General features: G+C 42.0%; 1 protein-coding gene across 2 annotated transcripts in view; it reads left to right on the plus strand.

Moving 5' to 3' along the window:
- PLEKHH1 (pleckstrin homology, MyTH4 and FERM domain containing H1) overlaps window positions 1–15,114 on the plus strand; it is a 302,331-nt gene that overhangs the window by 16,631 nt on the left and 270,586 nt on the right. For both annotated transcript variants that reach the window (XM_029598848.1, XM_029598847.1), the window contains exon 2: window positions 12,652–12,820. In XM_029598848.1, the coding sequence (XP_029454708.1) occupies window positions 12,695–12,820 (126 nt within the window). In that variant the 5' untranslated portion in view covers window positions 12,652–12,694. The remainder of the gene's footprint in view (window positions 1–12,651; window positions 12,821–15,114) is intronic.

Consider the following 15,114-nt stretch of genomic DNA (forward strand, 5'->3'; position numbering starts at 1 on the left):
CTAGCATTAAGAGTGGAAGAAAACACTTACTTCGTGAAAGGCAAGTTATGCGGCTGTATTATAGCGTCTCAGATGGTTCTGCAAAGCAAAGTGTGTAAATTGATAAAATGTCCACTTAATATTGAACTAGATGAAAACGTACCTTATCCCCAGAATGTACTGACTTCCAATGATGCTGGACTTGCATTCGTGGAGCCGTGCGAGACGTCTGTCAGCGGTCGGCGCGATACAAATGCTGGCTTTTAAAGGGGAATTTAAAGGGGAATTTAAAGGGGAATTTTTCTGCAATCAGCCGATGTTTGCATACAGCCGAGGCACCAATATTAAACAACATGTGGTTCGGGCCACTCAACAGCCCGATCAAACCACAGGTCCTCCTGGCCAGATTCAATGTGGCAATTGTAGTTTTTGTGTTCAGGCGATCACGGGCATTGAATGGCTAGATACCAATACGCAGGTGCAAATCACACGGCGACATCTTGTCCATTGTAATTCAGATTTTGTTATATATGGACTGATATGCCCCTGCAATAAAATATATGTAGGTCGCACCAAGCGCAAAATCCGGATACGACTTATTGAACACAAAAGTCGAATCAAGAACCAGGACCTCAAGGCCCCCATGGTGCAACATTGTGTTACACATCAACACACGTTTGAACAACTCAAATGGTTAATTATAGAGCAGGTTACACAATCATGGCGAGGTGGGGACAGAATTTCCACCTTAAACCGGAAAGAACAACAGTGGATATACCGTCTCCAATCCGTGGAACCACATGGTCTAAATGAAAGGATCGAGTGGTACACGTTGATTTAATTGTACCTTTTGTAGGGAATCCCTGCTACTACCCATTCCTCTTCAGTCAAGATGGCGTCCTGAGTGACGCATAAGCCCATATATGGATAGATATGGGGGTATTCTGTAGTTGAGTAATTTTCAAAATGGCGTCCAACGACGTCATTTCCCTTTTTTGGATAGTTTAGATCTAAGATGGCGCCCGCTAGTGACGTAAATGCCCATTTCAGGACTTTGCCACCGTTTTGGCGCCTTTTTCCCCTTTAAAAGCCAGCATTTGTATCGCGCCGACCGCTGACAGACGTCTCGCACGGCTCCACGAATGCAAGTCCAGCATCATTGGAAGTCAGTACATTCTGGGGATAAGGTACGTTTTCATCTAGTTCAATATTAAGTGGACATTTTATCAATTTACACACTTTGCTTTGCAGAACCATCTGAGACGCTATAATACAGCCGCATAACTTGCCTTTCACGAAGTAAGTGTTTTCTTCCACTCTTAATGCTAGCCTAAAATTTGCGGGCACCTTGGCACTGTCTTGTCTATTTACTTTATTGCAGTTATGTGAAAAACCGGCATTAGTGACATCCGAGCCCCTGATGAAGGAGGGTTTCCTCCGAAACACGCCGTGTCGGTAATAGCATCGGATTACACTTGTATCAACAATACTGGTTTGTCTACGGACATGAAAATCGCAAGTTAAGTATATTCAGAGACTCTATAGAGTACTAATAGAGACTGACCGTGCCGTGAGATAGCTACCTTTTGCAGGAGCATCACACGCTCATAGAGACCGATGATTACAAGTACAGTCAGGCTTGAGCCATTATAAGCTTACATGCCAGCTTTAAAAAGTTGACAATTATTATGAGGTCTCTTGAAGCGTTCCCGCTGCTCTACTTATACGGGATTCTTCATTTGTTGTTATAATCATTATTATCCTGTCTAGTGGATTTTCTTATTTCTTGTGTATTTCATATAACCATGAAACCCAAGCCAAATAATAACACCCCAATCCCCCCCCTCCCCCGCACCTCAAGCTGACTCGCTGCCACCTCCCAGCAGTATGCCGCCTCGAGCCCGCTAGCAGTCGGGTGGAGGGGCCTGGATTTTCTAAGGTCGCAGATCTTAGAAAATCCAGCGGTAATGGGGGGGCGGGGTGGCGAGAGCCAGCAACGATCGTATCTCTGCGGTGTGATTGCTGCCGGCTTTCGCACCCAATAGCGCCATCGTAAAAGATGGCGTTATTGGGTGCGAAACTGGCGGCGAAAAGGATCCTTGCCTTTTCGCCGTCAGCGGTGTCTTCGCAGCGTCCGCCCCGACTCCTCCCCTTCCGATGCGGACACCGCCCAGAACCCGCCCCGATTTAGCTGTCGCACGTGAAAAGGGACTTTTCTCGTGCGATTCGCATAGAAAATGACCCCCTTAGGCTTGGGTTTACCGCCCACTGCAGCAATACAAATGCAAAGAAAATACAAATACCATATGGGAAGGAGGGTGGGAGGACACCTAGAAGCAATAAGGAAAGAGCGAGCAAACCGTTGCCCGCTCCCCAGGTTAAACCCCCTTGAAACTTGCCTCTTCTGAGGCACCACAGAAACGAGCCAATCCATGTTCCCTAAATTCCCGCCTAACTTAAAACTCCTGTGACTGCCCGGGCCTGAAACCAAGGAATCAGCCAAGAGTTGGGGGGGTAACCAGCCAACCCCTTCTGGCTCCCAATCCAGAATGCCTACTCCGTCACAGTGTTACAGGTGGCAAGTTAAGACTGTGCCTCCCTGCCTTAAATATATGGAAGTCTGATAGTGTGCCCACCCTGTGAGATTGGATAGAAATGTGGCATGTATACCATCTTATGAAAGGTTAATACTGTATGCAATATGTTAGTCCTTTCTAAATGTGAAATAACTAGGAACTCTCCCACTGAAGCCTCTTTATTTTTACCTTGCACGTTTTGTGGATCATAGCAGTAGGATTTTATTATAATATTTGCATTGGAGTTTTCTGTGCATTATACATTTCCTTTTCTGTTCTATTTTTTTTTTCAGTATTCTAAAAATATTCAATAGAAATTAATATTGAAAAAAATCCCCTAACAAAATCCCATTTAATACATGCTGCCAGATATTCAGTTGTGCTACAGTGGAAAATCAAATCAAGTACATGGAGAAACTAAGTTCATAGCAATGTAACTGTTGAAAAGCATACTTTTTTTTTTTTTTTAGTGGAATGATATATGGATGGCTATGAAAAAATCTGAAGCCCTTATTGAATGTATTATAACAATAACGTTCTAACTAAATATCTTTAGCTTGCAGTTGTTATCCTTATAGTTTGTTTTCTGTGTCTGCATGGTTTATGTTGCTGAGTTGCAAGACAAATATTTGTATGTACTAATCACTATATTCCTGATGATGTTATTTAAATAAAAAGTTTACCCCCCCCCCAAAAAAAAAACCTACATTCAGCATCTAAATTTACTTCATTTACAGTTTTCTTTCATTCTTCATAAAATTCTGTTTAAATGATCTTGATAATGAAAGGTATGAGGATGACATTATTTGAACATGTAATCATCCCTATTGATAAAACAGTTAAAGTTTGTCCCCATTGGCAAGTCAGTCCTTGGCCTCTGTGCTGTGGCTGCGTACAGGTATGCCAATGAGGATGGTGTTGTAGGGTTCTGAGACCTGTGCCCTGAGAACTGATTGGGACCTACAAATTCATTTCATACCTCACTTCATTTGATGACTTCACGACCCCAGTCGTCTCCTTTTATGACATCTTGAGAGGCAACCTAAAGATGATGGTTGCAGGCCATTTATGAAATTTACAGCATGACTTCCTCTTCTGCTTCCATATCTTTCGCGCTGTCTTCCACTTCATGAGTTGACTGTCATTCTCCAAACCAGATTTGACATCCGTCTCATTTTCAAGGCCATCCATGAAGCAGGCCCTTCAAAGCCACATTCCGAAATATCATACCATAATCTATTCTCTTGGCTCTCCCAATCACATTAGTAATAAAAATGCTGTTTTCTGGCCCAGAACATGGAGTTGTTCCTTTTGTTGCTATCATGCTTCAGCATTCATTTGTGGAAATGGAACACAATTTTGACAATAGAGGCAAATCTAGTTCCATTAAAGGATAATCTGGGCAACTAGCAGGATACATGGGTAAAGTGTGACTTCATGAGTGGCAGATAAAATAATGAATATTACAGAGGAAACATTTCAGAATTCAGCTGAAGAATTTGTATATCTAAAAGATATAGATGCCAAAATATTTTACTGTCACATCATTGCTAACTTCAGACTTGGATATCCCTATCCAAGGCACCTTTTTACCACAAGGAGAAAGCATCAGGTCTTTTACCGCCCATAGTGAATGATCCATTCAGTGCAAATGTGAAAGGTTTGTTTACTCTGTGTACTGTAGATGCTGGCAGAGCACCTTCTAAAAATAATAGCAAAACGTATACAGTAGTCTGGATGCAATGAGCTCTCAAACATGCACTGCTCCGAGAGTTGCTTTTACAATCCATTTTCAAGGAACCTGCTAAAGGAGAATATTGAGTATAGAAGGCCAAGGTTATTATTTGAAATGTCTCTCTCAAAGCTGTAATAAAGTAAATACTGACTAGAAAATGTCTGGGTTAGGAAGGAAGGAGAAGATGGTAAGAGAACCTTAAGTATTGTTTTGTTTTGTTTTTTTCAGCATTTTGGAAACTGACAAACAAAGTGGATGTGGATCAGTTCATTTTTATATTTTGGAGGTCAGAATATTCATTGGGATGGAGTCCAACATACTGAGCATTTCCCTCATCCATACAAAATGCAAAGAAATCCCCTGTGTACATTGGTCCTTTGTATCTTGTGGCCTAGATATTCAAGAATGTGAAATACTTTAAAATCTTTTGATGTTTAAAAGGTCTGGACGGTGATTGTTAAAGCAGCTGCTGTAAAAATGGCTGGCACGCAGTGCAATCAAGTTCTTCTGTCATGTAGTTAGCAGCAGTGGTTGGGGGAGAGGGGAAATACCCTCTCGCTGGCCCAGGAAAAAGTGAAGCTCTGGGGGTCCCCTCTCTGTGCTCCGGAAGGCCAGGAGTCAGTGTAGGCCCATGGACTCCTTGCCAGAGTTTTGGAAGCAGAGGGTGAGTAGGTGCAAAGCCAGGAATCCCCTACCCTGTCCTAGCAATAGACAGCAGCCAGATTTGGGGATCCTGTCTCCAAGTCCTTAGAGGAGAGGAATATCATGTGAGGAGAAGTGTAAAGCAATGAAGTCACTTTCACAGTTATTCACAGATTTCCACTTTGTGTGTGTGCATGTCTCTCTCTATATTTTTATTTATTATTATTTATATATTATTATTATTATTTATATATTTATATATTATGTATGTATTATTATTTATATTATTTTAAAGTATTTCATTTATTTATATGCATCTGTATAGATATTTATAAGAGAGAGAGAGGACATGTTAATTCATAAACATAGTGATTCACTGTTGATGAGAGCGGGCTGCCCCTCTATTCCCTTTCAGCTAAGATGGAATAAGACTGCTTATAGGAGAGTACAATGGAAATGTAGTTCAGTCTCTGACAGGCTGACAATGACAGCTCTCTGGAGGTTCCCCAGAGAAATATAAGGCAATACATCTCTAGATTTAAGTGTTTAATTCATGAATATTTAGTGTCTTGAATCATCGGAGGTAATTTTCAAAGGAGTTGCATGTGTAAAAGAAGCGCGTATCATAGCAATTTTCAAAAGCCTATTCACTTTTGTAAAGTGCATTTATGCACTTAAAGGGCCTGATTTTCAAAAGCATTTTTATTTTTAAAACCAGGATTTACATGTGCAAATGCACTTTATCCTCATTAAATGTTATTTGAAAATTTCTAAAACATATGCTATTAAATTGTCAATAGGATTTACCCACATTAAGTGCCCTTAATACGGGTAAATGACTTTTTTGAAAATTGCTCCGATAGTATGTTACATGTACATGTATAACTCTTCTGAAAATTCACCTGAAAACCTTTTGACAATTCAGTCTTATGGAGTGAATTTTGAAAGGAGTTATGCGTGCAAAAGTAGCAATTTTCAAAAGCCCATTTGTGTGCAAAGTGCATTTACTCATGTAAAATGTTTTATACGTGTAAATCCTTTTCAAAATAATCTCTCATGAATTTAGATGTCTTCGTGTTTGTTCATTTTTGCAAAGTATATGCACACTTTTAACATGCATGCCTTGTAACTAACTTTCAGAGGGAAACCACCTGGGTAGGATAATAGATGGGCGGGATATGAATATTTTAAATACATTTAATTAGCGCACAGTGTATGGGCTAAAAGTACCATATACCTGCTGTTTGTGTGGCTAGCCGAAAGGGAAGGAAAATAGCCTGCCTACTTTTTGAAAATAAGATGTAATTGGGACCTAAATGCACCCCCAGGAACGCTGCCTCATAATCCAGATAAAAGTGCATATGCCGTGGAACTCGTGTACCTTTAGTCAGTCTGAAGAGGGCAGTCTTCAGTTCACCCAGATACAGTAACTGATTTCAAAATTGCTCCCATAATTCCCCCCCTAGAAAAAATTATTTATTTATTTATTTCAAGCATTTATATGCTGCCTGATGCAAAAGCTCTAGGCGGCTTACATAATAAAACATAAAAAATAAATAAAATACATAAATATATAAAACACAATGTCAAACAATACAGTAAAATAAAAAAATCTACTGCTAGAAAACCAATGGAAACATCGACTCAGTCATTACTATAAAAATTAATAGGGAGAAGTCTGTTGGAATAAAAATACCTTGAGCATAGATTTAAAAGTTGTTTTTTTTTTGTACAAGACATCAAGCACACCGTAGGTGCCACTACTGAAAAAGCTTTCTTTCGTGTTTCAGCCAATCTTGCAAGTTTAAGGATATAGTATAGACATAGTATACTGATATATGGGATATATTGTAGGGCTTCTGTTTTTGTGTGTTTTATATATTATAAATTTTAGATGTTTATTTTCCAGCTACTTCGAGGTACTTTTGAGGATGCAAAAAAAAGTTTTTTTCCAATTGAATCAAATATATAAAGTACACTTTCATAAGAGAAATATACTGCCACATCAAAACCTTATTCACATTTACCCCCAGTTACCAGCATTGGTTTCCCCCCCCCCCCCCCCCCCCCCATTCCCAGTCCTGCCACTGTGTCTCCCCCACCCCTGTCCCTACCACTCTCAAACTCCTCTTACCACCTCTTACTGATGCTCACTATTGGGAACAATTACGCAGTGGAGCCATTGGGAAGAGGAGGAAACTAGAGGCCCAAAGCTTGTGCAGCTGAAGAGTTGTCATGCAGAAAAGGCACCAAAATGGAATGAAGAATCCTAGACCGGCAGAGAAGTGTAAAATAATACTAGGAGCAATGGCGTTTCTCCAGTGCTTGTCTAATGAACACCTATTAGTTTTTTTGTGTGAATGTGAATAATGTTTTATTGGTGTCTGATTAAAACCTACAAACAGAAGCTCTAAATGTGAGAGAGTGCAGAAGTGGTGTTGCACGTTTTTTGTTGCAGCTCTTTGTATGATTGTTTTTAATTGTAAATGGTATATTTTATTTTTGTTTTCGTTGTGATTCCATTTTTTGGTGGTTTAAGTTGTAGTATGCTTATAGCATCATGACATTGAGTCATGTAATAAGTAGAATGAATAAATATATGCACTGAAGGTCTACTTATTGTGATGGTTACTACATACCACAGGAGAGGCTGGGTGAAGAAACCAGTAGGGGAATCTGGGCAGGAAAGAAACCCCAGGAGGAACCTTCAGAGCTAAAGAATCATCATATTAGAAGGAAAACTTCCTTACTTAGAAGGCCTGGGGGAGGGTAGGTTCTGAGAACAGGGAGGGATCTATTTCTAGGTCCGGAGGGGTGGGGTGGCGGAAGGCCGCCCTGCCCCTTTTAGGAAGTTACACCTTTCTCCTCTCCCTTGTGGGGACAACGGGGATTGAAAAAAATTAGGGAAGGGGAACCTAGAACAAGGAACTGCTGGTTGATAGTGCAGCTTGTAGTTCTCCTAAATGACATGCCCTGGCTTTCAGCCTAGTTGTAATACTTTGGCTGGGGGATGAATCTCTGTTAGCTGCTTGGATGGCAGCCATGCTCACCCCCTCCTCCGCTGGTGCTGGCTTTGCCTTACCTGCAGGCCAGGGGGAGGGGGGGGGGGGGGAGTTGAGGAGAGGAAAAGGAGAGTCCCACTGTTCAGCAGGATCATTGGGGTTGGGAGAGTCACCACGACGAGGAGGGCATTCTGGGGAGAAAAGCCCTCCATGGGCTCCGTATGGGTCACCAGCAGATACAGGTTCTTTCGAGACATAGTTCAGAAGGATGTTAGGGGCAGCTTCTGCAGCCTGCTAAGGCTCTGGGCTCGAGGAGGTTGAGCTTCTTGAGAGGGCCCACATTTCGGCAGCCTAGGCCCTACTAGCAGAGCTGGGGGGCCAGGGAGGGCGTGGTCGGGTGGGGAATCCTGGCTCGCGGGCCCTCTCCAGTAGAGCACCAGCAATTTGTCAGAGCCCTGGGTGCACAGTTATAGAGGTGCCCCACAGCGGTCATCAGATCCTCTAGCAGGTCTCCAACCTTGGCTATCCGGACCTTGTCCAATTGGCGTCTCACGTATAGGTCTTCCAGCCCCTCCAAGCCCAGACTGGGGTTATGCAGAAGGGGTTCACCCAGGAAGTCTCAGTTTGTATTAGCCAGGCCTCTGGTCACGCCCAGCAGTTTCCAGGCCTTCAGCAATTCCTTGTAGAATCCTGGCAGCTGTGAGGAGGCGAATCCTCTTGTGTCTAGGATGAACAACTGTCAGTCGTACCACAGGTTGCCCGCTTGGCGGAAAAATTGCGTTGCCAGTGGGTGCCATCGCGGAGCGGAGTTTGCATACAGATATCTCTGCAGGGCCTGAAGGTGGAAGGTGTGTGCCTAGCTTTTCAGGCACATGAGCCTCTGTCCACCCTCTCTAAAGGGAATAGACAGGACCCCTGCAGAGACCCAGTGCAACCTGCTCACCTAGAAGAAGTCCTGCAGCTTCCTCTAGATGCAGGCAAGGAACACGGGTCGGTCTCAGGGAGGTGAGGCAGTGCCACAGCATGCTGCTCACGAGCCGATTCACCACCAAGTGAAAAGGAGCAATTGGGAACAGCCCTGCCGGGGATGGGGAGGGATCCCTGGGTTGTTGTGGGCACACAGCCACATCTCCTGGGTGCCTGATGCAGAGCACTAGGCTAGCGCATCCCTTTTAGCATGGCAGCTCATTTGCCTGTTGCACTGAGCGCCCAGCAGAGGTGGATATGCATACGATCATAAAACGTGCGCCCAATTTGGATGCATGTTTTTTTACGTGGTATTGCATCGGCCGGTTTGTAATACAACAAATGTTCTTTAATAGGGGGGGTAACACCTCAGTTCAATTATAGAGACATGAGCAAAGGTAAATATACCAGTGGGATACGATCCACCCAAGGAGGTCTCAATAAAGCTATTGAATGGGAGGCTTTTTTTTTTTTTTTAACTCCTGCCATCCATTTAAAATAGATACCCATTTTTATTTAAGAGGATATATAAAGTGGAACAAATAAAATCATTGAAAGGGAAGTTTATTGCATACTTCCCATTCTACTACTTTGTGTGTCCATTTGTCTATAAGAAGATATATATTAAGTTATTACAAGTCAGGAAAGGGTATAATATGACGTGGCTTCTTTTTGACGTTGGTAAGATATTTGTCAGGAATAAAGTTGGCAATTACAGGCGACTCCTCGAATGAACAAAGTTGGAATGAGAATGATGCAACAATAAGGTAATGAATGATAAGATCTGTGTGGGTTAGATTTTATAGTCAGGGATATAATTAGAATGATATATTAAAACCTGTGATGCCTTTTTTTTGTTTGTAGAGGTAATGGGTGATTCCATAAACATGGCAAATTTCTAAGAGACAGCGTTTTTAAAAATTTTGATGAATGGTTTATAGATTGAGCTACCAAGTTAATGGAAAACTATCTTTGAGGTTTGAAAAATTTGTGGATATTTGCCCCCCCCTTAAATTTTCAATATAGTTAGATATATATTAGTAGTATATATTGTTTATTTATTTTTTATTGCATTCTCTGTGGTGAATGGCTTAAGAAAGTGTTTTTGTTCTGGAGCACTTCTTGTGACATAAGGTTATTGCTACTAGATTACATAAAGGCATTATGATGTAAGAGATTTCCTCAATCGACAGCTGATATATTCCCCTGACGAAGCCTGTACTGGAGAAACAGAGGCCTTTGTAGGATCCAAGCTGGGATAGGATTAAACCAGAACTAAGCTAATAAAACATGGGATTTGACACTTTAGCCCCGCCCCCTGGATGCTCTATGTAATTGACACTTTAGCCCCGCCCCCTGGATGAGCTGCTCTATGTAATTGTATGGTGTGCACACCTGGTAGCACCGGGTCTGTTATTAGGCATTCAGCTTCGTCCTTAAAATTCCAGCTGCTTTTTCTAGCGATAGGGCAGCTCATGTGCCTGTAACACTGTGATGATGTACTACTGCTAAAGATATTCTCTTTTTAAAAAGAACGCAAGAGTTACATTTCTGAAGTAAGAAAGCAAAAATTGTGAAAGCAAACATTTTTTGTTAGGCGGGATTATAATGATTTCAAGTTTATTTGGATTCTTACTGATGGATAATTTTATGGTGCCTAATAAGTGTATATAGCTTACCGAATCCCGCAAGGATCACTCATTTTAGCGCACTATAATCTAACTCCGATTTTAGCAAGGGTTTTATTATATCAGACCCTCTGCTGTAAACCAGTCATTCTTTGGTACCCAGCTCATGAAAGAGTGGTGTTGTTTTTTATTGTGACCTTGCCTCATACTAGCAATCAGTGACTTGTTCCCAAACAGAGCCTTAAAGACGACCTCGCAGGAAACCTCGCGCTAAGATTCCCAGCCTCTGATTTAGCTGATTCAGAGGTTCTTCTAGAAACACATTTTTTTTTTTTTTGTTTTAAATAGTTGCAGTTCATTTAACCCAAACAAACAAATGCCCTTGTGGTAGCATTTGTTATTAAGATCCCAGGAAGCCCTGCGTTATGAGCCAGAGCTGTGACATTCTGATGAGCAGGGAGCTCCTCAACCCTGAGAGTGCCCACAGTGAAAATGAAACCAGCAGCAAAAAAAGGATGAAAATTTTCCATCCGAGGTGCCTTGAGTACAGATATGCAAAACCCTCCATTTTTTCCCTAATTTCCTGGCAAATTATTCCTGAAAATCATCACTTTTTGCTGTCCCTGTTTTGCCCCAAACTTTATCAAATCGTATTACGAGTGAGCTAGTGGTTTCACGTTATTTTCTGCAGACATTTGGCGACAGTTTACCTTTTATTTCACCTTTATGCTTGTGAGCTCCCTCCACTTGTCACTTGATTTTTTATTTTTTTTTTTACCATTTTTACGTAAAACATTTGGCATTAAATCTAACAGAGGCACCGACATGCTGGTGTCGCCAGAACACCGTCGTGGAATAATAATCACCCTGCTGATCATTTTTTGTTTTTCGGAAATCCTAGTCACAAATCTAGGATGTTTTTCTAATTCTGGTATTACTGATTAGCATGATGTCTCCTTGACAGCCTGCTTTCCAGGAGGAGGAGTGCAGGTTGAGTGCCCTGTTTGTCCATTTCAGCAAGATTATGAATGGGGCTTTTTTTCCCCTTGGCTTTCTTCTGTACTCTAATACCTTATATAGCCAAATCTTTGACCTAATATGACTGTCATGCAGAAAGACACTGGGCCCATTGTATGCTGATCACTTCAATTAGTTCACAGCCTCTAAAGAAAGGGACTTTCTAGCCCTGTGGATTTAAAAATTTGCAAATGAAAAGAAATATCCTTCCCCTCCCCCCCTTCCCCCCCAGTTAGAAGCAGGCTTTCACACATGGATTACGCAGCACAGTAAGTGCTTTGAAAAGTCTATGGGAACTGCAGTTTATTTGTTGGTCAGTACTTTTTTAAAAGAAACAGCGAGTACATAAACTAGTGCACGGCTTTCTTCTGTTTATGTACCTGCTTGTGACAAGAACAATACAAATGCATTTGCATCCCTCTGTACGAGCGCTCAGTATGGTGCATATAGCATACCCGGGCTGTTTGGATGTCCAGACTTCGTGAGCATGCTGCTCTAGTCAACCTCTCTTTTCAGAGTGGTATAATCCACTGGGATGAAGGAGGGGTATTTCCCATCCTAAGGTATGAGGTAAAGTGAGATACAGGAGTAAGCAGATTAGGAAGAGTTCTAGGCCTGGGGTATTTATGTACCTTTTATTCATATTTGGATATGGACTCTAAAGTAGCTCCCTGGTCGTTATTGTTCAAGCCAAATCAAAGGGATGTCTGTGTAAGCTGTAAACATAGTTTTCTGCATGGCTCATGGAAAATGGGCAAACATTTATTATACATAATAGATAGATCTGTATTGTATCAAGTCTGCATACAGCAGCACCTTGGCAATGCCATGTATTTGTGTTTTTGGTCATCCATTGTCTGTATGGTGTATTCTTACATATGTTATTTGTGCCCTGAGTTTCTTTTTCTGTGTATCTTTATATTTATAGTTCTGAACACTATTCAAAGTAACTTCAGCTTTTTTCCTTAAGATGCAGTACATTCTATATTTTTATCCCCAGTCCTCCTCCTACGTAAGAGAAGCCTCCCTTGAAGTGCAGTAGGGTCAGTACCTGCACGGTTCCGTCTGGTTTAACCGTTGCATGCTGTTCTTGTCTTCATTTCCAGCGCCTCTTGAAAGACCTGTAAAGAGAGACCCAGGGGCCCCACCATGGAAGAGCTGCTGCTGGAGGACAGCGGCTGTATGGACTGGCAGAAACGCTGCCTCACGCTGGAGACACAGCTCTTCAAATTCCGCCTGCAAGCCAGTAAGATCCGAGAGCTGCTGGCAGAGAAGGTGAGCTTTCTTTCGGGGTAACGTCCCTATATAGGTTCTCTTTATCTTTGCACATGCCATGACAGGAATGAACCTCGCTTGTAAGCCAGGGTATGTTGGATATGATCTCAGTCTCTCAACTTTACTGCTAGTGTCGTTCTTAATATTCGCATTGTACCAAAGAGAGCCTCCTTCTTCTGGAGTTTATAGGATGTAATATGCATAGACACATATCAAGGTGTGTTACAACGTTTTTTAATCAGGCCTGTGGTACCCAATACCATTGGGATGCTTTTTCCTCTCTTTCTGTCACATTTTCTTGGTCTCTGATTGCATCTTTTCATACTTGAAAATCTTCTCTCTCTCCATCTGTTTCACAGAATAGTCACTTGGTACTGGCACTTCATAAAAATGGCATTATTCATAGAAGCTACGAGGGTGATATATGGTAGTCCTAATCCTTCTCTGTTCTGAGTAGGGGAATAAATGTTATTTTTCCTATATATAGATACAGAGAGAGGATACATTGGGCAGGATGGGTTATGGTGGGTGAATGTGGTCTTGCAATATCTGCCCACTGGAGGTCCCTCCTGGAATTTCTGTTATTTCTGCTACACATAAAGATTGGAAATTCATTGTTTTTGATCTGTTCCTTACCCAGTTGTCTATTCCTAGTTCTCTTTAAGTCCTTTCTTGCAAAGTTTTTGGCTTTTTTTTTTTTTATTGTTGTTTAGCATTTCTGCCTAGTCCTCATTTTTTTCCCCAGTGATTCTCCCAATCTGAAACATCACACTATTATTTTTTGATTACTTACAATAGCGTGCACTTTCTCGCAAAGAATTCAGTTCAGCCCCTGAAAATGGAGTTTAAGATAGCAAGGCATGGAGGATGACCACTGCCACAGACAGAAGCTCTTGCATGCAGGGTGGATCTGAGGGATTCGGTCTTGAGGAAGACCTCCATCCTTGGGTCAACAAAGAAACCTGTGCTGCCCAGACAGCTGCTCTGGGGAGAGAAAAAGGAAAAAGATGATGAAACAAGTAAAATCTGTGTTGCCATTTTTATTCCTATTGCCCTTTTCTTTTCTTTTTTTTTTAAAGGTATAAGACCTTCCTCTTAGTTTGTGTAGGTGAATCAACAGGACCGGTACAAGAGTATTTGGTGCCCCAGGCGAACTTTCGGTTATACATACCCCACCCTTACTTATCTATTGGTGGCAGCGCCAGAACAGCGCTCCCTTCTTTGGCAGTATCTGGTTTTTCCCCTCTGGGCCTTGTGCTGGTGGGATTTTGCTGCCCCTCCCTAAATTTTGGTGCTCTAGGCGACTGCATAGTTTGATCTAATGGAAGCACCAACCCTATGAATCAAAGAAGGAATAAAGTAATATAACAGCAATAGCAGTTGGGGCAGTACCCAGCTCCCTCCATTGTGAGCACCCTTTCATTCAGCCACGGTCTCCGAGGTGCTGCTGTACTCAGACGTATAGAGATGCCTCAAAAAGGAAGCGGCTTCCTTGCTCCGGATTTGTGTTTCTGTGACCCGAACATTGCAGTAAACGATGCCTTCATTGTACTGACACAGCAGAAAGCTGAGCCACTGACAAAGGGAGAAAGGAGCTGGCCATCCCAGCAGGACCCGCAATAATCCAAAACCAAAATTAAAAGCTTTCTTTTTAATAGGAGAAGGCCACAATTTCAGGAAACTAGGGAATTATTTTTTTCTAAAACGCAGGGGTAATCAATGAAGAAAACCAAACACCTGCACTTTGAAGTGTTAAAGGCAGCCATTAATTATACCTAAAGGTTCATTTAAAAACACAGGTGGGAAACTATCATGTAAACAACTGTCCCAGGAGGGGATTAGAGGCCCGGAGCCAGAGTTTCACTCTGTTAATGCCTTCAAGGTACAGTTTTAGCTGTTTGCATTAAGGTTGCTTGTTTTCTGCATCAAGACTCCTGGCATGCTAAACCTATGAGGTGAATAGTAGCTAGCAGAGACTGGTCTGACATGGTGACTGTCCTCCAAAGAAGGTTGCTGTTTGATCTCCAGAGTTCATGTAAAACCAGCATCTGTCTATAAATCTATTTTACGCATGTTGGCTTAATAGAATTGCAACCTGAAAATAATCCAGTTTTCTCCAGGACCAATATGCTTACTTAGAACTCTGACAAAGTGCACATATCTCTGATCTGAGCCCTGTGCATTTTGACTGCTGGGACACCTAGCCCTTTTAAAGACCAGGCTCAGCATACCTTATCTCCCTGCTGGGCACTAGCACATTTAGCTGAAAAAGCTCTCCTTTTTCTAGTTGGGAT

This window comes from Rhinatrema bivittatum, chromosome 4 (assembly GCF_901001135.1).
Source record: "Rhinatrema bivittatum chromosome 4, aRhiBiv1.1, whole genome shotgun sequence".
Classification (NCBI taxonomy): domain Eukaryota; kingdom Metazoa; phylum Chordata; class Amphibia; order Gymnophiona; family Rhinatrematidae; genus Rhinatrema; species Rhinatrema bivittatum.